The following is a 23,837-nucleotide window of genomic DNA, read 5'->3' as shown; positions in this document are numbered from 1 at the left end:
CACCAAATGAACTGAACTTGCAGGAGTCCCCAAAACCAAACCAAAGCTTAGTCTACTAAAAAGCTCCCCGGAGAGGCAACTTTCCCCTGCTCCCAAGCTCAGTATCATCCAAAGGTCAGAACCTGCTTCTCATTCCCAGGGCTCTTGTGGTGAAGCTAGAACAGCTCCCTGGGGCCCTACCTTTTGAAACACACACGGTTGCATCAGAGACTTTAAAACAAAAAAGCATTTTATTCAACAAAAATGCACAAATGCCTGCTCAAACTATAAAAACACAGGAAGCTCTTAATTCATGACCATTATCAGGCTTTTACAACAGCTATATTGTGAACAAACATCAGCTTCAAAAAACCCTATGGACAGAGAGAGAAAAACAGACACCACCCAGCAGACACGGGGGGATGTTTTGTTATCATTTATTTGTGAAGTTAAAAACGAGCGGTAAAAAGTAAAAATTGAGCATACAATTTCTTGTTTCAATCTCCTCTTGAACAGACAAAAAACACGACAGATCAGTCCCAGCAGTGGAGAAATGGAGGGCCAGGGCAGGGTTTGTCTGAAACATCAACACCTTTGTCCGAGGAATGTTCCAACTCTAACTAAAAAGCAGAGTGACTTTTCCTTGTAAAGTTTATTTTTTAAAACGAAACAGAAAGAAAAGAGGAAGTGTTACCCTGAAAACTGAGGTGTGTGTCAGGCAGGATAGGGTCTGGCGGCGGCGGTTTTAGTCGGCTATCTTCTACAGCTGCTGGCTCAACATTAGGGGTTTGGAGATCTGGGTTTATTTTAAGAGAGACTTGAAGGCGGCGTAGCTGAGATTCCCAGGAGAAACCCAGCAATCAGAGCAACAGGCCAGCTCCCTTCCCACCCTGTCACTTCCTGCAGCAGCCACCTCTTTCCAAAACAAAAGGTTCTCAGAGATGGGGAGGTTCACATTCAACTCACTGAGCCTGTTGAAAGGAGAAAAACATGATGGGAACCTGTTACTGAAGCTTGAAGCAGGAAGCAAGAGGGGCAACCGCAAGGATGTGTGTTCCACGGACTCAGGTACGGAATTTGGCTATCTGGAACGCAGTTGCTGCCTTTTTAAAAACTTGAATTTTATTTAGTGTTTGTTATACAATAGCAGAAACAAAAACATAGCACACAGAAAAGGCGACAGTATCTGCTTAATGTGTATACCCTTACCTATTTTTGGACCATTGGTAGTGCGCAACTTTTTCCTATCCCAGAACCCTGTTTCCAGTTTTACAATCCTCTGGTCCTAATGGTAGCAGGTGTTGTAACTCTGACAACCTGGAACCTAAATTAAACTTCACTGTCCTGGATCTCCACCCATGAACCTGCCCAGTCATACAGATGGCTGCATGCTCTATTACTTGGTGTGCTCTGTAAAAGCTCAAATACTTGATCTACTAAGACCTGTACAAACCCCACAATCAGACTTCATTTGTATAAACTCATTTGTCCAGCCACTGGGAAAACTGTCTCCCTGCTTTTGGAGAAGTGCCAGTCACTAAAGGAACAGCTAGACGAAGCTTATCAGGGACTCTGTGCTCTGGGTTCCATAATCGCGCTGCACAGAGAGTTTGAGGTCAAGGGAGTTGGTGAACAGAAATATTCAACAAACCAGTTCTCTTTTGCTAGTTGGGAGGATACCTGTTTGGGAACAAGACTCCTGGAGACATGTCAGACACAAAATGAAGTGTCCTCACAAGTTCTCCTTTGGTTATAACTACAGGTTTCTAGATTTTGTGGTGGCAAATGCTCCTTGTCTCTCTACCTATGACTAGCAGGAACAGAATTACCTTTATGAATTCAACACACCTAACTTTGCTTAACAGGCTGCATGTGTTCAGCATATGCTTTTCTCACTCATACCAGATGGAATCAGGGGTTTCAAAGAAAGACTAAAGCGCATCATGGGCTGGAGATTGCTCAACGCTCAACTTGTAGATATGGCTCATGTTCCACATGTGTTCATTAGATTTTCTTAAATTCTCCCCAAAACGTGCATCATTTCTGTGTCCCCAATCCTAGTCCCTTAAAGCTCAGACAGTATTTTACAACACCTTGTACTAAAAACTTAACACAATACTCACCAGGAGGCTCCTGGTCATCCGCTCCCAAACAGAGATCCTCCCCATTAGGAAAAGAGGGTTTATTTGTACATTATTTCTGTTCACCAACTTATTGTACCTTGTTTGTTTGTTGGAACTTTGGCATTAAAAACTAGAGCAGCGTGTAAGGGTGCCTTATTAGTTGACAATAGAGCCTGGGCTCTCAAATGGATCGGGGTTAACCTCAGATGCACCCTGATGTTGCTCGCAAGCATATAGCTTGCATGCTAGTCTTAACTTGGAGGCAGCTACATGAGAACCATCCTTTTTTTGGTGTCTGACTTGGAGTGAACCCAGTCTGAAAGTGTTTGACCCAAGGAAGTTTTGTAGGACTTTTGACTGAAGAAATATGGCTTAGAGTCTTTTGATACTGGGGTTGAAGAAATCAATGTTTGGAATCAAAAATGAAGCCAGGAAGGAAATTTCCATTATTGAAGGTGGACAGATACTGCTGCTGTTAATTATGGAGCAGAAAACTCTTAGATGTGGGTGGTGCTAGTACGTTTCACTTCACATATTTGAAGGCAAGGATTTTGGCGGCTTGTTCATCTGGAATACTCTAGCCCCTCTTTGAACTGGCAATAATACTTCCCAAGCTGACACAGCTTCTGCTATTGGGATGAAAAAAGCAAACAAACCTGGATCTCTCACTCCAGATTTAAGAAAACTATTTGAGGCATTTCAACTTCTTCTCTGAAAAGCCTCTAGGTTTAGACCTTAAAAAGGCGTGGCGGGCTGCTGGTTTGGACAGGAGGGAAGAACTGACATAAACTAGCCACCCCAAACTTTTTAAAAAAAAAGGATTACATCTCAAAATGTCTCACAGGAGTTTGTAGAAAGTGTGTGGAGCCCAGTCTGGAGCCAGATACCTGTTCTGAAGCAGAAAGGCCACCTGGCTGTGGTTCTGCAACTCACCTGCTGTCCCTGCTGTGTGGGTGGTGGCACTGGGCCACCAGCGCCAGGCGTCTGTCCATAGTACGCAGCTTGTTGTCTGTAGTATTCTGCCCAGGCTGCACTGTAGTCTGGTTGAGGTCCTGGTGGTGCCGTTGGCCCTGCCCCAGTAGCTACTTGAGCTGCTTCCAAAAAGAAAAGAGGGACTAACTGTGCAATCCTAGGCATGCCGGCTTAGAAGCAAGCCCCACTCGGCTCAGTGAGACTTGCTCCCAGATAAATGACACTTCAGGGAGGTAACTCCAAACCCAGCCTGACAGAAGTGCTGTAGGACATATCCTCCAAGGAATCTCAGACCCTTAACTCACCTTGCTTCTTATAATACTCTTCCCAGGCTTTTGTGTAGTCCTGCTGTGGTGGAGCTCCAGGCTGCTGGGGCTGCTGGCCTGTAGGCAGTGTCAAACGACAACAGGACCCTGGTCATGCAAAGCTTTCAACTACTCAAGATCCACCTCACTTATAGGATTCAGACTCTAAGGATTACAATGACACCGACTACTAAGAGCAGTCACTAGGACCAATGAGGGAGAAGCAATGTCTTGGCTCACAACTTGCTGAACTTTAGAGGAGCATGGAGCACTTCTGAAGTACAGTGTAGAGCTTGTCATTCTCTCCAGAAGTGGGAGGTATGATTACCTTAGGGAGCACATTCATAGACCCCTGACCCATAACAATCCCAACCCCAAAACAGAAGAAAGTCCATTGACAAGACTCCTAAGTCAGAAGAGTGGAGCTAAACTGCCTTGTGACTCTCAGCATCTCAAAGGCTTCAGCTCTTTCTTCCCTGCAGTAGATTTAAGAGATTCAAGCTAAATAGCAAGATGAAAAATTCCTCATAGGGAACCATTACAAAGAACAAAGCAAACTTGCTTTGAAAAATGGTCCTCAAATGGTACTGCTGTTGATAGTGTTGCCATGCTGACTTAACCTAACCATAATTTGCCTAAATTTTGTTTGTTTGTGGTCAAAAATCTCGAAATTAAGTAGCAGTTGGCAAAACTTGTACTGGCTTGAGGAATCAACCTAAGAGGGCCTTCCAATTAAGTCAGTCATTCATGCCTGGGTTTGAATGGGCCATCCCTAAGAGGCACCAACCCCCATGACGTTCACAAATCAAGATGCAGAAATAGTTTAGCAGGAACAGAAAACAAATGCTGAAGCATTTTGTGTCAGTACGTTATTTATTTGTCAGGGGAGACTGGAAGGAAGTTATTCAGCGTAGTTTCTCAATCAAGTTGCTTTCTGCAGCCCTTGTAATAATACCATTAAATTACTCCTATCAAAAGAGGGTAAGGATCTGGATAGTCAATTACCTAGTTTTTTGTAATACTCCTCCCATGCTTTAGTGTAGTCTGACTGTCCGGTGGGGGGCGGTTGGGGGGGCTCTCCTTGCACTGGTGGCGCCGTGGGGGCAGGCGGTGCTCCTGGAACTGGGCCCGGGGGCTGCTGGTAGTAGTGCGAGTAATAAGCTGCCCAGGCAGCGTTGGGGTCTGCTGCTGCCGCCGCTTTACCTGGGGGTAGGAGACACCACAAAAAACTTGAATGCTTCCAGCCACTCTCCCTCATCCCCCTGCGAACCTTGAATGTGCAACAGTACAGTGGTACCTCGGTTGTCGAACGTAATCCATCCCAGAAGACCGTTTGACTTCTGAAACTTTTGACAACCGAGGTGCTAAGGGCAGACTGTAAAGTCAATTGGGGGGGGGGGGCATGCAGCGGAAGCTGTTTGACTTCCGAGGTGTGTTTGAAAACGGAAGCATTTCCTTCCGGGTTTTCGGCGTTTGAAAACCTGCAATGTTCGGCTTCCGAGATGCTTGAAAACCGAGGTACCACTGCATTGTATATTCTGACAATTGACTCTTGAGGGCTGGTATACAAATACTTACTTGGGTCATGAGGAGCAGGAGGCTGCCACTGTGGGTAGGCATTCCCCCAGCCTTGAGGTGGGTACTGTGGAGGTGGTGGCCCTCCAGGACTGAAATAAGAGGAGGGAAAAGGTCACTGGCAATATTTACACTAAGCAACCCTCTAGGCTCAGGATTCAGAAATCTGGAACCTGCCAAGCAGCAAATCAAATTGCTCCAGGAAGTCACTGGAGAATACAAAGGGTGGGATTCACCTAGTGAGTCTTGTCAGCAGAAGCCCTGTTGTACGTTCAACACAGTGCAACATTGAATTCCCCCAAAAGCAACTGCACAGGGAAACTGGAGCGCCTTCATTTTTTTTACAGATAATAAGGCAGGGAGAGGGAAGGTGTTGCTGTACTCCAATGCTCATCAGCGCCAGCCAGCATGGCCAGTGATGACGCAAAGCGCAGGGTGACAGGTTCCCAATCCCTGTAGCAAGACATCCCAGATCCAGCCCAATCTCCTTTATGAAATAGGTATACAAGGGAGCTGCACTGCATTAAGACCAAATCTTATCAAGGGGCAAAGCATCACAGTGAGCACCTGCCAATGGCCGAGAGAGGGTCTGTTCTAACTTCCCAAAGAAGAAGCAAGTCTCATCTGATATATTAGCTTTTGGAAGCACAAGTTTTACTCCTGTAACAGCACCAAGCAACGACAGCAGAGCCCTCTAACTCTGCAAGTGGTTTTGTTTCCCTACCAGATTGCCCTAGTACCACGTTCTTGGTACCAGACGCCCTGCTAAGTGCTGCGCTACACTGTCACATGGTTTTCCAGTTCAAGGTGAAAGATGCCAATGAGGGTAGCAGCAGCCACGCCCAAAGCCAAACCCCTATGTGAAAAACTTATTTCTGCATAAACTATGTGGATCCATGCCCCCTCTCTTATTAAGTGTTTGGTCAAGAAAGTGACAGTGTACTGCAGTGTGTCTTGAAGGTAACATTTTTTCACCATTTGCATAAACCTCGAAAAACCCCCAAATTGGGGTGGGGACTTCAGAGACATTCAGTCTCGGCTCAGCATTTCCCCAAAAACTTTTGGGCACATCACACTGAGCAGTACACAAGCGTCTCTCCAAGACAGCGAGTGTAGATTTTAATCTCTGGGAAGATTGAAAGGGGTGTCGAAGGCAAAATGGCCCGAAAGGGAGGCACACTCGAGCAGTCTTAGTACTTACTGAGGGGGGGCACTAGGTGGCCCTTGATTAAAAGGCCCTGGGTTGAAGGGGCCCATTGGAGCCGGTCCAGGAGGTCCACCAGGCCCAGGTCCTGGTCCAACTGGACAGAGGGGACCCTAAGGAAGAGATGAATAATCCCTGAAGTGGAAACTGCCACATCCAGAACACAGTCACTAACATTCCCGGCTCACTCCCATCTGGGAGGCCTGCCACACGGCGAAGGGCAGGCAAATACCTCAATCTTCTCTTCAATGAGCTGCTTGGCATGGTCAATTTGTTGAGGTGATCCCCGGATGATGAACAGTTTGAAGTTGGGGTCTCCATTGGGCGGTAGCTGCCGAGATATTTCTACAAAGGCTCCCGTCTGCTGATTGATAGCCTTTACATTTTCTCCACCTGAAAAGAGAACGTGGAGGTAACACCTCAGGACTTGACGGAGCGTCTCCACCCCCATCGTTCAGCCTGGACACTGAGGTCCAGCTCCGAGGGCCTTCTGGCGGTTCCCTCACTGCAAGAAGGGAGGTTACAGGGAATCAGGCAGAGGGCCTTCTCGGTAGTGGCACCCGCCCTGTGGAATGCCCTCCCATCAGATGTCAAGGGAATAAACAACTATCTGACTTTTAGAAGACATCTGAAGGCAGCCCTGTTTAGCTAAATTTTTAATGTTTGATGCTGCCCAGAGTGGCTGGGAAAACCCAGCCAGGTGAGCGGGGTATAAATATTATTCTTATTCTTCCACCTCACTTACCTCTGCCAATAACCAGTCCACACTTGTGAGTGGGGATAGAGAATGTCATCTCTCCTCCAGGGGGCCCCCAATTACCCTGCCCCCTGCCTCTGCCTCTGCCTCCAGGAGGCATTCCTGAGCCTGGCGGACCTGGTGGGCCACTCTGCAAGACAGGAACACAATTCATCTTCATGGGAAAAGGAAACATTCTGTGGTTAGTAGGTAATGCTGACTCTGCACATGCCACACAGCAGTGGCCTCCAAACTATATAGGGAGCCCTTGGCTGCTGCCAAAGTTCATCAGGGGTTCCTGAATGAGAAGGCCATTCATGGCACACTTCCTTGAAGGACACTTTGCCCACCATCAACAGTTTTTCACTGCAAAGTGAAGCTACAGAGATGCTTTGAATGCATTTTGGGATGCACTCGGCTTCAGTGTGGCCTGGCTACCACTACACCCGCCACCACCAACATGCCCGAGAATAATGTGCGCAACATGCTGGGGATCCTTGATAATTAAGTCAACATGGAAAGGGCTCCCCTGAAGGTAGAGCGTGAAAGTCTGCTGAAGAGAAATAGCAACATCTACTTTTTCGGAGTGATTTCTACCTTGGGCCGGTAAGACAACCAGAGTCAAGTTCTCAGTGGGATGATATTGAGGAGCTCTAGCACCTTATTAGCAAAACATGACTGAAAAGATTTTGAAACTACTTGTCATGCTGGACCAAGGCTTTGAGGATCAAGGTAACAGCATTTCATACCCGGAGACTCTGGAGAAGCTCATTGATAATCCTGGCGGCATGCTCACATCTGTCAGGGGGACCCATGATATGGGCAATCTTCTCAGGACCTGTCCCATCATCTAAAATGCAAACCAAACAGGGAGCTTCATTAGGTTCCACATTCAATTAGTTTCAGAACCAGTCCACTAGCTCATGAGCCACTTGGTGCAGCAACAGCATAAGCTCTCAAAAGAGAGAGACAAGCGTCCGTTTAGCTTCCTTAATACCTTCTCCCCTCTGCAGCAATATGCCACTCCAGTTCTGTGGAAGGAGAACACACACAGTTCACACAAAGAAGCCTAGAGAACCCAGACACACAAAACAGGCAACACTGCCCTTCAGGAAATGGGTACTACAAGCCATGCCAAGATTTGAACACACCAAGCCCGTATGGATCTTTGATTGTGTAAACCCTTAAATCTGGGATCTCTCTGGGAAAAGATTTCACTTTGTGATTTTCAAAAGCGTTTTGTAGAACGTAATTACAACAGGGATAAAAACTTGTGGAGAGCAGGTAAAAGATCAGATAAATAGGTGATAAATAGTATAGGGAGAAAAGCCAGAGAACATTCAATAGGCCTGATGTTTCAGCATGCTGTATGAAGATCATGACAGGGAAGAGATTTAGTCTTCTGACCTTGCTTGAACTGTATCCGAACTCCAGCGTCATTTTGTATTTTCTTAATCATCTCACCACTACGCCCAATAACCACACCAACAGAATGCCTGGGCACAGGAACCTGAGCAAGCAAGAAAATGGCAAGCAGAACCAAGGTCAGGTAAGAGCAGTTCCAATTTCTAAGAAATGTTAGGACTGGACAAGTGTGAGTATCAATACAGAGACAAGGGGGTGGGGGAGATGAGCACAAAATGTCATACTATAAATTATGCCCCCCTGTCCCAACAAATCCAAGCCAATGTCCTTACATCTATTCCTCCACCAATCCTGGAACCGTATTCATTTCGGTCACCAAAGCCTCCCTGGTCCCGTTCTCGTAAGATGTCCATTACCATTTCACAGGCTTGCTGCAAAGAAGCATGAACATTAATGTTGGAATTATTTGGGAACCTCTCTCAAGAGTATTTCTCCCAAGGTAGATGTGGCACAAGAACTGCCAAGGAAGAAGTCCTTTTTTGTACTTGTGAATACCTGGATTTGAGGCTGGGCAGTTTAGTCACTATCACTGCGGCGCAGTGCAGCAAGAGCAAACTTTGGGGTAGCTAGTTAAAAGTCTCAGTTCAAGTAACCCAGTTTAATGCTGTACTAGCAACTCAGTATAAAGGTAGCATCATACGCTGATGGGAAACTACAGCAGGGATTCAAGAAGGCACATCATGTGGTATGAAGGAGAGAGGTGAATGACTTTTGCAGCAGAGTTTTGGCGATGAGTGAGAGGACCAAAGTATAACAAGGCAAGTCTAAAAGGAAGGCTGCAATAGTCATGGTAGGAAACCACCGGCGCAATAATCTGAACTGTGAGTATGCAGCCATTTTCACAATGATGAGAGTATGGTTGGGTATCTAACTACTTAAAAAACCACCACCACCACCATGGTCAACTGACCACTCAAACGGACAAATGATAAATTTAACACAACATTTAATTGGGATTTTTTTGTTACTAAAACAAAAGAGATTGTTGATCGTTGTCGCTAAATAGAAAAACAAGTTAATTAACTTATTGCGAAACAAGAAATTTCACCTCTTTGGCTTTTATTCAAAATGCTTACCTGTACTTTGTAAGGATCACCAATTATCCGAAGGGGCTTGTCTACATTTGTGTTTTGTGAACCGTCTTGAATTAAAATCATTTTCACTCCAGCTCGTTCCTACATTGGCAGAAAGCGAGAGGTCAAGTGGGTTACACAACTGTGCAGAATTCTTGCAAGCCCTGCCTCCTTGGACCAGACTTAAACTAAGATCAATTTGAATTTCAGGAGGCTCCAGTCCAAGAAACCATCCTTGCCCCAAGAGGCCAGAGAAACCAAGTGCTGTAAGCAAGAAAGGAGGCAAGTAAAAAGAGGGCAAGCACCAGCTCTGATGCAAGGAATTTGGCCGGGAGCACAGCATAGCCCTCACCTGCAACTGCTTAATGGTCTCCCCTCCCTTGCCAATCACCAGGCCTGCTTTCCCCGCTGGGATCATGATTTCCTGCACTGTACCATTCTGCCCATTGGCATTATCGTGGAACTGACCAGGTGGCCCACCACGTCCTCGAGACACGATATCATCAAGCATCATTTTTGCCTTCCTGCAAAGAGGTGGGATGACAAACAACACGATGGTGAGTGACAGGGCTTACAGCCTCTATTCTTTCATTATGAAGGTACTATAACAGGAAATGGAACTCACATCAGTGTTCTTCGTTCTCAAATCACCTGTAGTTCAGTGTTGCTGTTGTGCTGATTCCACAACATCACACAACAGGTAACCTAACCAGCTCAAGTTGCGAATACAAGCACTTTATATTTGCTCTGGATAGTAATGACCGATTTAATGACATTGCATTTTGTGTCTATACAATGTTATGTCATTCATAACACCAACAGGAAAAATCCTGCTTGTCTGCCAGGTACAGTGGTGCCACAACTGCAATTCTCAGTAAGTTTTTAGCTCCACCCACCAATGTCAGTCAAACCAGACATACTCAGATGCTTCCCCATAGGGAACATAAAAAGCCCATCACAATGAAATGGCTTTTGTGTGCTGAGATACAAAGTCCTGCCAAGTTTGTTTTTTTAATTCTTGAAATTTTCTACCATGTTTTGAGACAACAAGGCAGCTTCTAGAGTAAAAATACAATAAAAACAATGAGGTAAAAGCAAATACACCTGTTAAATCAGCAGCAAGAGAGAGGCATAAAACTGGATTGGTTTAAAAATACGCCATCACAGATGGAGGTCAAAAACAGATTAAAGGCACAGTGAAATAAAAAGGTCTTTGCTGCCCTCCTTACCTTGAGAGAGGGGGCCAATTCAACTTCTTTCAGGGGGAAGTGCCACAATTTGGGTATTGCTACTAAGAAGGCCCAATTGTTTTCCTGATTGTCATGCCCTGCTCCTCTGCCACAGTCCTTGACTATGCCACCTGGCGGCTGGATTCTTTTGGCACACCCTGTCTCTTCCCCCCCTTATGAAATACAGTGGTACCTTGGGTTAAGTATTTACCGTAATTCGTTCCGGAGGTCTGTTCTTAACCTGAAACTGTTCTTAACCTGAAGCACCACTTTAACTAATGGGGCTTCCTGCTGCCGCTGGAGCACGATTTCTGTTCTCATCCTGAAGCAAAGTTCTTAACCCGAGGTAATATTTCTGGGTTAGCGGAGTCTGTAACCTGAGGTACTACTGTAACATATTGACAAAGGACAAGAGGCTACTCACTGCACAGATTCTGGTGATCCTGTCAGAGACACACTTCGCTCTGGCATTCCTCCACTGTCTGTAGGAGGAAATAAAGGCCATCAGGAGACATCTCTCCACATCAACACATTTCCTCAGAGTTTGATCCCTCCTCCAACTCATGTATCATCCACAGGGTATGAAGGAACTGGCGTTGAAAGAGTAGGTCTTTCACACACATGGACAACATTATTAAGGGCAACTTCTCTATAATGAAAATGCTGATCTGTCAACGGGAAGTAGTACAAGGACTGAAAATGGTGAAGACACCTGTAAAATTAGCAACTGAAATGGTTCCCCACTCAAACAAAGTTAACTTACCACAAGCTAGAAAATACATTTTGCCTTGTGAGAATACTGTATTCATGCCGCCCCAACAAGATTCCTCCCTCCTATTTTCTAGCAGAGTGTATTAGCATATTCAGAAGACACTTTGTCTCCTGAACTACATTCTTTACCACAATTATATCAATTGAGCTACTTGCTGCCACGATTATAGGCTTCAGAAGGAACAGCCAACATCTGCAGCTCCATATGCTGGAAGTTACACCCCATGCAATTCTCACACCTACCTGGAGAGATCTGTACTTTGCACCCAGAGTCCTGCTGTATTTTGTTGATCTGTTCCCCACCTCTTCCTATGACTGCAAAAGTAAGGAGAGGGGCATTAAGAAACTCAAGCCTGAGATAAAAGCAGTTGTCATTATCCTAAGAGGGAGGCTTGAAGACAACACAGGTTTCCCTCTCTCCTCTCCACAAGAGATGAAAAGGATCTTCTAACAGTAAATACAACCCCATGAAGTGTTGTGTGCATATGTGCATTGGGGACAGTAGCTAAGTGGAGACATAATCCAATCAAGTTTCACTGTTTATATGACATATAAGTGAAGGATGACAGAACTGCTCCTCCTAAACAAAGTTCACACAAACATGAAAGAAAGAACTCCAGGGTCTCAGGATGCCACAAGAGGTATGATAGCCTACAAGAACTAGAGGTCAATGAGAACCTTAGCGCTCAAGTTTCAACCAATTTCTCTGCTAGCCTTCAGAGCTTGAATGCCAAGCCAATTTAAAACCAGGGCTTGTAAACAAAAATGCCTTCTGAGAACCAATCCTTCCCTACTTAAGATAAAACTCTGCTTCAGGCAGTGTTTTGCAGCCACCATTCCTTTTGGTAAAGGCCAATGCAGGGCCTTCTACCTTAGTCAGGATCACTCACAGAAAGTTGATGAATCCAAAGCAAATGCCAAAAGCAATCCAAAAAAGGAACTCTTTTTCACTGCAGCACTCCCATCCTGAGCCTCAGAAGTGTCCAGGGCAAATCTGTGTTGCTGCTCAACTCACAAAAGTCTTGCTACACATGGAAAGTGCTCATATGACACCAGCCTCAAGTTGTCCTCAGCAACCAGCTCCTACCAATTTAATTAAACTGAAGGCTTGCCAGAGCACTTTATTGAGCAGAACACCCACCCCACATCTTTGGAGCTACATACCATACACAGCTTGAAGAACACAGGGTCAACTCAAACACTTGACATCTCTCAGGAAAGACACACAGAAGGGTCACAAAACAAACCAGCCTGCCTGAGCCTTCCCTGTGGAAAGCTCAGCCAACAGGCATTGAAAAATCAAGAAGGCACCGGTTAGTAAAGGTAAAGTGACAGTCTTTCAACTACGGCAACAGCAGATTTCTGCCCTCTCTGTCTAATACTCACTGAGTCCCACCATGCCATCAGGTACTCTGTACTCTTCAGTCACTGTAGACCTGCAAGGGAAAGTTTGGCAGCTTAAAGTAAGGAGTGGGAGGGTTACAGAAATGGAGCTGGTGTTTACCAGCATCCATCAAGAAGCAAAAACGGAGAGCTTTCCTCCTCCTCCTTGGAGGGCAGACAGGAAGGTGGCTGAGCAATTAGGCACCGCTCTGATGAAATCACCATGCGCCCGTGCAAAATGCACCCATGCAACCTGGCAGAAGCTGCTGCAAACTAAGTAGCCCAGCATCTGCCCACAAGGCTCAGACACAGGCTTCACAAACTATAGCTATAAAACCAGAAGCTACACAAGAATGTGAGTATCTAAGAAATGGCCAACCAGCACAACCTTTCACTTCCTACCAAGGCACGCAAGTGCTTGGGAGTGACTGATCTTTTAGTGGGACATCACTCACAAATCTGGATGCCAACCTCACCCAACAAAAGCAGCCTTTTCTCTTTGGGGGTACTGAAATGCTGCCCCTTGCAGTCAACCTGAACTCACAAGCTGAATACTTTTAGCATTGATGTAACCTTTCCAGCTCAAGCCTATGTGGGGAGGAAAAAAAGAGGCACAAAGCTAATTTACCTGGGAGGAGGATGGATCGGTCCAAGCTGAGGGGGTGGTGGCATGGCTGGAAAGCAAGCAAGGGTATGGTTATGAATCCACATTCTTGAAGGTAAACTATAAATCAGTCACTGGGTTTCCCAGTCTGCTGCTGTGGCTGTTTTTTAAAAGGTCCTGTTTTTAAAATGCAAAGCTGACCTTCCTAATCCCCACCAAAAGAGTTAGCTTACATGTCCTCCCACTTTTCAGTATCAATATGAAAATAAATATGAATAGAATTTCTTTAATAATAAAGTATACTTACGTTCTGGCTGGGGAGCCATTTTCTTGCTCTCTGGCTGGTCTGTCAAAATAAAAATAAATAGTCACCTCTTTCAAAAATTAAAAGACCGTCTCTCCTCTCTTCAAGCTTTCAAAACTAACAGTCAAGATTGCGGCTACATGGAAGGAATATTATGGAAACTTCACGAGCTCTGATAACTATATCAACAACACATTCATATTCAGGCATACTAACACAACTGCATGACCTTTAGTAAGGTGTGTGTGTCTATGTATGTGTGTGTGTGTGTGTGTACTTCACACTCCTAAGAATCCAGAGTTCTACATGAAGTATTGCGAGTTTAATTTACTGTGTCCCACTAGGGTCAGTCTCACATACCTCCATCCTCCAGTTGTCTCTTCTGACCACCAAATCCAAAGTCAGGTGTAGTGTTGTTCACTGTTGTGGCTGTGTCCCCCCCAATTTTAGCTGCTATCTGAAAGCAGAATAGACACTAGTTAGTCTTCCCTAAATCTTATCAAAAGAACCAAGAGCAAGTTGTTTAATACACAATCATTTCAAAAACCCAGGAACATCAAGTCATTAAGTATACATTGCAGCACATGGCACATGACTGTGCTTTTCCTAAGCCCAAAGTGGTCTATATATATAAAAATGGCAAGCCATTAAATCTCACCATGGTAATTCATTCACTAGTTACCTCCTATTTAGACTACTGTCATGCTCTCAGTGTGGTGTTGCTTTTAATAAGTGTTCTGAAAATTAAACTGGCAGCAGCATTTTTCACTGGTTGATGGGCTGGCAGTAAGAAAATTGATGAATGTTACTCTAATTTTGTGTGATCTGATTGCTTGTTCTGGGCTTAACATAAAAGTACTGATTTTAACCTTTAAGCCCTAAATCATTTGTGAATGGGGTATCTCAAAGACAGCATTCTTTTGTATGTGACCCACATGATGCCATTCAACACATGAAGTCTTACCCTGGGTGCCATTCAGCAGGCACTCACAAGGAGTTCAGCTTTCTCAGTGGTGACATTGACTATACAAGTTATTCTCTCTAAGATCTGGCTCTGACACACCATTCTGCTAGGTGCCTGGCTAGAAGTTGACTTTCCGCTGGCTTTTGTGTAACTTTGACTTTCTCATCAGAACAGTAGCGCTTTTGCTTATGATAAAATGACAACATGATCGCCTTGGTATTTTCTTCTCATGCCTTCCTTGGCACACAGGAGTTTTAAAAGCCCTCTTAAAGCACAGGCTAGTCTTGTACCACAGTGGTACCTCGGAACTTGAACGGTTCTGTTCTCGAATGTTTTGGCTCCCAAATGCCGAAAACCTGGAAGTGCTCCGGTTTTTTAACGTTCCTCAGAATATTGCTTCCACTGTGCAAAAACCTATCTGTTGGCCAATCGGAAGCCATGCCTCGGAACTCGAACGTTTCAGAAGACGAATGGTCTTCCGGAACGGATTACATTCGAGTTCTGAGGTACAACTGTATCTTGTAATGATGTAGCTGTCTATCCGAACTCTTTGCAAAAACTGTGGTTAACAACATTTAAATTCTAAGTATTTCCACATTTATATTTTCTTTCAAGAATAATTTTTACGTACAACTAAAAAGGCAACTTCATTATGGCAACTCTACTTAGTATTTTGCCCATCACAAAGTTATCTTGCTATGTTTTACATCAATGAAACAAAGCAGCTTTCAGATTTTCAGCTTGCCGAATATGTAACTTCCAAAGAAAAGCACCAGCATTTTTAGCCATCAGATACCACTCTACTTCTGCACCACAAAAGATATCAGCAATACTCAAATGAAGGAGCCAATAGCTTGTCCCCAACGAGTCCCATTTCCTTCTAGAAATTGAGCTTCACACCAGCTCACTGTAAAGCCTAAAGTTGCACTGATTCCCTGCCAGGAATGGCTTCCGTTCCTCTTTAGAACTCCCAATACTTTTAACAATAAGGAAGAGAGAATTATGGCAGGGCAGGTTTTCCATACTTGCAGTACTGTGACACCTCTACATCTCCTAAAATCCATGCCTTTGCACAACCCTTAAACGTACAGAAGCCCAAAGGTTGGCCACACCTGTTCTTCACTATGGCCAGATATGCATGCCTGCAGCTTTCTGAACCATCCTCTCCTGAAAGTTGCTACAGTAAGGCCTATAGAAATGGAAATTCAGTGATGGGGATGCCAATACTAGTCCTCTCTAGTTGCTACACATAGAATTAGTTGGTATACTTATATCAAATAAAGAGGAACAGACTCTGCACCCAGGGCTGTAATGTAGGTAACAGACAAGAATTGAGGGGAAAGTATTGAGGGAAGACAGGTGGATGCCTGACGGTAAAGAGTTCTCATGGCAGAGAGTGGCAACATAGATTGGGTTTATGGTGGATGAATACGAGAGCAGAAAGGGGGTAACAAGGGCCATGGAGAGGGAGAAGAGTTAACTTACTAAATAAGAGCAAGTGGATGGAAAGCATTTGAAGGTCAAGAGAAGTTTAAACAGAATAGGACCAATCAGGAGGACATGACTAATACAATCATGGCACCAAAGAGAGAGGTTTCAGAGAAGGGGCAGGGGCATATTTATATACCCAACAACCAAACAAGATTGGTACCATGATTGTTAGCTTTTTATCAGAATATAAATCATTCCAGTGAGTGACTTTAATGCACTACGGATTTCCAAGTTAGAGAAGTCCCAAAATCAACAAGTCCTCCAATATTTTGCCAAATCTCTCTGAACAGACCTTAGAAAAGTTGAGTTCAGCTAAGTTTGGTGGTGTTTGAATCCCAAATATAAGTCTACACCATTGATTTTAAACCACACTTGAGGACTGATTTATTTATTTTTTGTATTCAAACATTGTAAAGCATTGTTATGTAGTATCAGAAAGTTGTAAAACAGGAATGAAGACTTTTTCAGATTGCTCATCACTTCTCATTAGTTACTCAATGGAAATAAAAAAGGAAGTAGAGGATCTGGAAATTGGATGAATATTTGATAAGAAAGCAGATTGAGGATCATATTGAATGAAGTCATGTGTTGCATGTTTTTATAAGAGCCCGCTGGATCAGGCCAATGAGCCATCTAGTCCAGCATCCTGTTCGCACAGTAGTCAACCAAATGTCCATAGGAAACCTGTAAGCAGCACCTGAGCACCAAAGCACTTTCCCTTCCTGTGGTTGCTAGCATGCTAGCAACTGGTAAAGTCTTCCCTTTCGCACAAAGATTTCTACCCGCACAGCAGGGCTTCACCCCCCTCTCTTCCACCCCTCCATATCTGCTCCAGAAGGTTAGAAGAATCCTCAGAACACTTGGGGATGGGGGGGGGGGTCATCTAAATGTGCAGGTTGAAATCCTTGCACTTAACAAGATGAGTTTGCTGGATACAAACCACAGATCTCAAGAAGATCTGCAAGTGTGTTCTCATTTAAAATGGAAGTCCAGAGATTAAGAGGTCACAACTTGGAAGATGAAATGAAGAAGCTCTGAGGATAACTTCCATTTTGGCTGGGGGTACTGCAAATGTATTTTTGCGTATCTCGATTTTAGTATAACTTCTGCTATTTTTTAGGGCTTGGCTAATTTATCTCTATACACTTTCAGCAGATGTTTCGAGCTTCCAGCTTATTATTTAATGTTCAACATGCTACTGAAGTGAAGTATTATTGAAACAGTTGTTTACATTTTGTATGTGGAAAAACAACACAGAAATCAAACCATGACTATGGGTGGCATCAAAGAAGGCTGATCGCCGAAGAATTGATGCTTTTGAATTATGGTGCTAGAGGAGACTCTTGAGAGTCCCATGGACTGCAAGAAGATCAAACCGATCCATTCTGAAGGAAATCAGCCCTAAGTGCTCACTGGAAGGACAGATCGTGAAGTTGAGGCTCCAATACTTTGGCCACCTCAGGAGAAGAGAAGACTCCCTGGAAAAGACCCTGATGTTGGGAAAGATGGAGGGCACAAGGAGAAAAGGGGACGACAGAGGACGAGATGGTTGGATAGTGTTCTCGAAGCTACCAGCATGAGTTTGACCAAACTGCGGGAGGCAGTGGAAGACAGAAGTGCCTGGTGTGCTCTGGTCCAGGAGGTCATGAAGAGTCAGACACGACTAAATGACTAAACAACAACAACCATTTGAGGGAGATGCCATTAAAAGAAGCTGAAGTTGCAATTTTACACACATTTACTTGGGCACAAGCCTCACTGAACAAGTGGACAGAAAGTGTGGAAGCACATGCTAGATGTTACTTGGAGCTTTATTTTTAGTTTATCAAGAGACATAGGACTAATCAGTGGCTAATATAGGCTTATTAGCGGACTTTATAAACAGTGGTTCGAGAAAGTATTGGGTTTAATTTTGCTTTAAACAAAAGTATAGGTAGATAATATTAAAGAAAACATAAGGTAATCAAGTATAAAGAAAAATGACTACAAAACACTTTATTTCTTATGCCTGCAGCATCTGAAGATGTGGAATGGAAGGGTTCCTTTTTATAAATAACTTAACAGACAGTATTAAAGTTTTCAGTGCAACAACATGCTGGTAGAAGAATGGCTAGAACAACAAGTCTTTGAGGAATGACTATTCAGTAAAAATAAAGGTTTGCTATCTAGAATGTATGCAATAAAGCTATAATATTAAATTAGGAGACAGATGGACACAGTAATAATTTCAACAGAAACCTGGGGCTTAAAATTGCAAAGAGGACCAGGAAACTGTTTTTAGCTCAATATAATTGGGCTAAAGTGGAAGGGAACACTACTGATTTGAAATATAATAACTATTTTAATTTGTAAAAAGTGCTTGAATTGCAGAAAGAACCTGTAAGTTTTGACTGCTGGTGTCAATTGTGAAAATGAACAAGTATAGAAGTTGTCATTTTCATAAAGATGAAGAAAAACCAAGAAAAAGTATATGAATAAAATATAAGAAATAGCAAGTGAAGGAGAGATTTTGCTGTATCAAAAATGGTCAATTTTATTGACATTACAAAGGTAAGTGTCACAAATTTTAGAACTTGGTGAATGACCTGATTTGGACAATCACTTAAAACAATTTTATTTAAAAGAAACAGAAAATTTAAAATTAAAAAAACCCAAACTATCAATTTTATCTAATCTGAACTACAGCAAGCCTAACACTACTAACACAGGGCTCAGAAGACAAAAACTGTGTCAAATTCCTAAGATGGACTAGCTGTAGAAATGAGTTGACTGAACAAAGGGTATCCAGAGGGCAAAGAATCTGAAACAAGGAAGTCAGCAGCCTACTTAAAACTTCAAAACTGATACTGTAAGGAAAGGGTTGCAGTGATTCTGTTGATTAGCAAGAACAAACAAATCCACCCATCAAATCTGACAATAAATATCCCAGCTGCGGGGGGAAAAAGTGGAAGGGGAAACATCGATTCTAAACAAGAAGTCCAGGTTTATTTTGTTTTGCAGCTGCAAAAACAACAAAGTAGGAGTAAAATGATTGTGCTAAGCGATGGGTTCGCTGGGCTTTGATTGAAGTGCAAACCAGGTAAGGGTTTCCTGGTTATGTAAAAGTATACTTACTGGACCTCATCAATCAATATAGTGAATGTTCTTTTTTAAAAACAAAAACAAAAACCCAAGGTTCTGAGAATTTGAATTTCATCAAGCCAGTTGCAAAAGTACTGTACAGTGGTGCCTCGCAAGACGAAAAGAATCCGTTCCGTAGTTTTTTCGTCTTGCAAAGCAAGCCCATTAGCGGATTAGCGCTATTAGCGGTTTAGTGGCTATTAAAGGCTTAAGGGATTAGCGGATTAGCTGCTAAAAGGCTATTAGCAGCTTAGTGCCTTAGAAAAAGGGGGTGGGGAGCGAAAAAAAACACCCCAGGAATCGCAAGACATTTTCGTCTTGCGAAGCAAGCCCATAGAGAAATTCGTCCTGCGAAGCACCTCCAAAACGGAAAACCCTTTCGCCTAGTGGCTTTTCCGTCTTGCGAGGCATTCGTCTTGCGGGGCACCACTGTAATACAAAAATTAATTTCCCCTGAATTTGTATCAGGGAATATCTAAAATAAACACCAAAACATCACAGTATAGAATAGAACTATCAGTGCTATGTCAGGACCTGGTGAGCAAGTCTTTTATTCAATCACTGGAGGCCATATCTGTCAACTTTTCCCTTTTCTTGCAAGGAATCCTATTCAGAATAAGGGAATGCTGGAGGCAGCAGAAAGGCATCTGTGATGGTCAATGTCTCTCACTTCAACAAAAGCAGGCAAATATATGGCTCATAGCCATAGGAGATTTATACTAGTATATGTTATCCCTGCACGACTTCTTAAAAATAAGACCTTTTCTCCTTGACACACAAGTTCTAGCTACATAGAAATGTCAAACCCTTTAAATTCATGTTTCCTTTAGGAGAACAGAGAATTTTCCAAGAAAAATAGATCATAAAAAGCAGAATGCTTAAAAATTGCTTGAAAAATATGTTCAATAGTCAAATCTATGACACACAGCTCTACTTCTCATTTACATCTGCAGCTGTGGCAGTGGATGTGCTGGACAGTTATCTAGCCTCAGTAATGGGCTGGATGAGGGCCAACAAACTGGAGCTCAGTCCAGGTAAGACTGAGGCACTGTTAGTGGGCGGTTCCCTAGAACAGATGGCTGGGAGGCGGCCTGCTCTTGATGGGGTTACGCTCCCTCTGAAGGACCTGGTACATAGCTTGGGAGTACTTCTGGATCCATTGCTTGAGGCTCAGGTGGTCTTTGTGGCATGGAGTTCCTTCCATCAGCTCTGGCTGTGCCCAGCTGTTGCCCCGATCTGGACACTATGTTCTGGTAACCTCTAAGGCTGGGCGATATCTGGTTTTCAACCAGCTAAACATCACTATATACTGATGTATCACTCTATATGAATTAAGGACGGAGGTATGTAGAGGCATTGGCTGGCTTCATGGTTTTTCCCACATTGTGATTTTTGCACAGCACACATACACGATTTGTGATATATTGCCAGGTCAAAAATTATGAAAGTGATATCATGAAATAGATTTCAAACTGGTTTCAGACACTCTATCAATATATTGCCCAGCCCTAGTAACCTGTAAGGGACGCAGGTGATGCTGTGGTCTAAACCACTGAGCCTAGGGCTTGCTGATTGGAAGGCTGGCAGTTCGAATCCCCGTGACGGGGTGAGCTCCCATTGCTCGGTCCCAGCTCCTGCCAACCTAGCAGTTTGAAAGCACGTCAAAGTGCTGAAAGTAGATAAATGGGTATTGCTCCGGCGGGAAAGTAAATGGTGTTTCCGTGTACTGCTCTGGTTTCACCAGAAGCGTCTTAGTCATGCTGTCCACATGACCTGGAAAAACTGTCTGCGGACAAACACTGGCTCCTCGGCCAGTAAAGCAAGACGAGCGCCACAACCCAAGAGTCATTCACGACTGCACTTAACTGTCAGGGGTCCTTTACCGTTTTAGTAACCTCTAGGTTAGATTACTGCAACATATTGTACAAGGGTCTGCCTCTGAAGAGGTTCAGAAACTTCAGGTGGTGCAGAATTCAGCAGCAAGGTTGCTCACCGAGGCAAGACAGTTTAAACATATCACACCAATCCTGGCTCAACTGCATTGGCTACCAATTAATTTCCAGGCCCAGTTCAAAATGTTGGTTTTGATGTATAGTCCTAAATGGCTCAGGACCACACTATCTCAAGGACTGCTTCTCCGTATATGTATAGACCCGGACCCTGCAATCATCACCTGAGTCCCTTCTTCATGTGCTTTCTCCATTAGAGGTCCAGCGGACAGCAACAGTGTGGAATGCTCTCAGGGATTATTACATATAGTTAGGCACCAGATGAAAACATTCCTCTTCACCCAGGCCTTGGGCAGATTAAATAATCTATGGCCTTTTAAACTTGGGCGGGGGGTTATTGTTTTGTTATTATGTTACACATTTCTGCGTTTTTATACTGTAAACTGCTCTGCGATCCTCAGATGAAGGGCAGTATAGAAATCCTACTTTTAGATAAATTTACCCCGCCCCCCGTCATGGATAAATGCAACAAATTTGATGAACAAAACTGTTTCAGGCCTTTTCCCTCTGTTATGTGTTCCAACGGTGACAAATAGTTCATGGCATGAAAATCATACCAGGGTCCAGTCAGTTTTCAACTTGAGGAAATTCAGTGTCTTCTTGAATACTTTGATTTCTAAGAAAACACTGCTGAAATGTAGAACAGCTCACTAGCTAATGATGATAAGACACTCTATGATGGAATGCTTAAAAGAAGTGGTGCCATTACATTTCAGATAGCTGATTTTTCATTTTAAAACTGAATGGTGTTTTCTCATACCAAGGAAAGTTTCAGGATCGAAACAAAAGAAACCCAAATTTCCTATTTACATAGCCCTTCCCTACAGGATGCTTCTAAAAGGAAATCTCTCTCCTACAGCCTGCTTACAAGTCATTTCAGAAGAATAAATCAAATACTGTGTGCAGCAACCTCAGCTTTGCTTAGCAGCTTCATATCTCCAGACGGCATGAATGATGAACAAAACAAAACAAAATCTCATAGGGAAACCAGATATTAGAAAAGGGGACTAAGTTCAAATCCTATACAGCCATGAGGCTCCCCAGATAAGTAGGGTAACCTTCCGCCACAGGACTTTAATGATAATGAGATATTCCCAACACCCAAGCAACTTGGAAGATAGTAAAGTGAAGAAAAAGTATGGACAAATAGCTAAACTATCCATTCTGAACAACCTTTTACCCTACTTACCGAACTTTATTCATAAGACAAGATGCACAGAAACTATCTCAGAAACACTCCCCTCTGAATTGGAAACCTTCATCCGAAATCTAAACCCAAACAGGGACCAGTTCCTGCTTCTTAATGGTAGACAGTGACATTGTATTGAGAGTGGAGCCTGGCTTTAAATTAAGCCTTAACCATTTGTAAATACTTATCAGCAAGCTCTATCCTTATTCAATCTTACTACTCTGTCTTCCACAGAGCATCAAGTTTTCATTTCATTTTCATACTGCTTTCAAGCACCCACAAACTACCTGTATGCAGAAAATATGAACATTACAGAAGGAGATATGGTACAGCCCTTTCCATAGTTTTCTGGGACCAGAAAAGTTCTTAACATGAATTAAATATGACTGCATCACAGAATCAGAATTGTAGTTATTTCTATTTTATTATTTCTTGAATTTATATGCCGCCCTACACCCACAGGTCTCAGGACGGTACACAGGATAAAATCAGAACATAATACCACAAAGTACTTAATCAAAATAAACAACCGAATAACTCAACCCCCCCCCCAAAAAAACACCTTTTAAAAGGGCCCAGGAATCTCAACTAGATTATACATGCCAGATGGCCACCCAACCTCTCCTTAGCTCAAGAAGCCCATCATCTCAAAACACGCCTCAAACAGCTCGTCTGAAATCTCAATCAAGGTCCATGCGTGCTACAGTAACAATGCAACGCTTGTGGGTAAAATCCATCCCGCTGCCATTCCACCTGAGCGCGCCTTAGAGAAGAGGGAACCATCTCCACGCGCCCTGCACGTGCCAGAGAGAACTGTGCAGCTACCTTTCTGCGTGCAGGGACTGACACCCCCCCCCCAACTCCTCGCGCGCGCTTTTAACCTGAAGTGGTACAGCCGAGAGAGCTCCGTTGCCTCAGGACTGTCCTTCCTCAAGCCCCGCTGCATGTGGAGAGTCGCTCTCCAGCATCGCCATCCCCGGGGCCTGCCGTGAGGATAGGGAGGGAGGCGAGAGATGCCCCGCTGCTGCCCGCTCCCTCGCCGCCGGGCCGCCCTCCCCCGTCCGCTTCAGCTCCCTCACCTGCCGGGCGCGCTGGACCGCGTCGGCGAAGGCGTCCTTGCGGATCCCGCCAGGTCCGGGACCCGCCGCTCCACCGGCCTGGCCGGCCCCGCCGGCGCCCCCTTGGTTGGGCGGCCCGGGCGGCCCGGCTCCCCCACCGGCGCCCGGCGGCCCAGCTGAGGGCGGCGGCGGCCCGCCGGCGTTATAGTCCGACATGGCGGCGGAGACGGAGCGGGGCACCGAAGGCTCAACACGGGAAGCAGGCCGAGCACTCTGCCCGTCTCCCTCACCACACACTCACAGACACACGTCCGCGCTGCACG

The 23,837-nt window shown here is 44.3% G+C and overlaps 1 protein-coding gene across 2 annotated transcripts; it reads right to left on the bottom strand.

The window, feature by feature from the left end:
- Positions 1-211: 211 nt before the first annotated feature.
- Positions 212-23,824, bottom strand: KHSRP (KH-type splicing regulatory protein). Of its 2 annotated transcripts, none has more exons than XM_083419941.1 (20): positions 23,536-23,824; positions 14,044-14,140; positions 13,687-13,725; positions 13,404-13,449; positions 12,779-12,828; positions 11,636-11,707; positions 11,046-11,103; positions 9,745-9,916; positions 9,396-9,494; positions 8,592-8,690; positions 8,302-8,404; positions 7,644-7,744; positions 6,904-7,045; positions 6,391-6,551; positions 6,156-6,271; positions 4,958-5,046; positions 4,385-4,582; positions 3,380-3,457; positions 3,036-3,196; positions 212-950 (listed from the first exon to the last, which is right to left on the bottom strand). In XM_083419941.1, exons 1-20 carry the CDS (start codon positions 23,728-23,730, stop codon positions 942-944), a joined length of 2,085 nt encoding a protein of 694 aa, XP_083276067.1. In that variant the 5' UTR covers positions 23,731-23,824; the 3' UTR covers positions 212-941. The 2 variants fall into 2 exon arrangements, with proteins under 2 accessions (XP_083276067.1, XP_083276068.1); XM_083419942.1 differs by having other exon boundaries at positions 3,036-3,193; positions 23,536-23,823.
- Positions 23,825-23,837: the final 13 nt, after the last annotated feature.

Source organism: Podarcis tiliguerta (assembly GCF_965153285.1).
Source record: "Podarcis tiliguerta genome assembly, chromosome: 17".
Lineage (NCBI taxonomy): Eukaryota > Metazoa > Chordata > Lepidosauria > Squamata > Lacertidae > Podarcis > Podarcis tiliguerta.
This window is presented reverse-complemented; position numbering and strand designations above follow the sequence as displayed.

Coding starts and splice junctions, on each gene's coding strand:
- KHSRP (XM_083419941.1), bottom strand. CDS start 23,730: ATGTCGGACTATAACGCCGGCGGGCCGCCGCCGCCCTCAGCTGGGCCG. Junction 8,691..9,395: donor GTGATCCTTACAAAGTACAG/GTAAGCATTTTG, acceptor GCTTCTTTGCAG/CAAGCCTGTGAAATGGTAAT. Junction 4,583..4,957: donor TCCTGCTCCTCATGACCCAA/GTAAGTATTTGT, acceptor TCCTACCCCCAG/GTAAAGCGGCGGCAGCAGCA.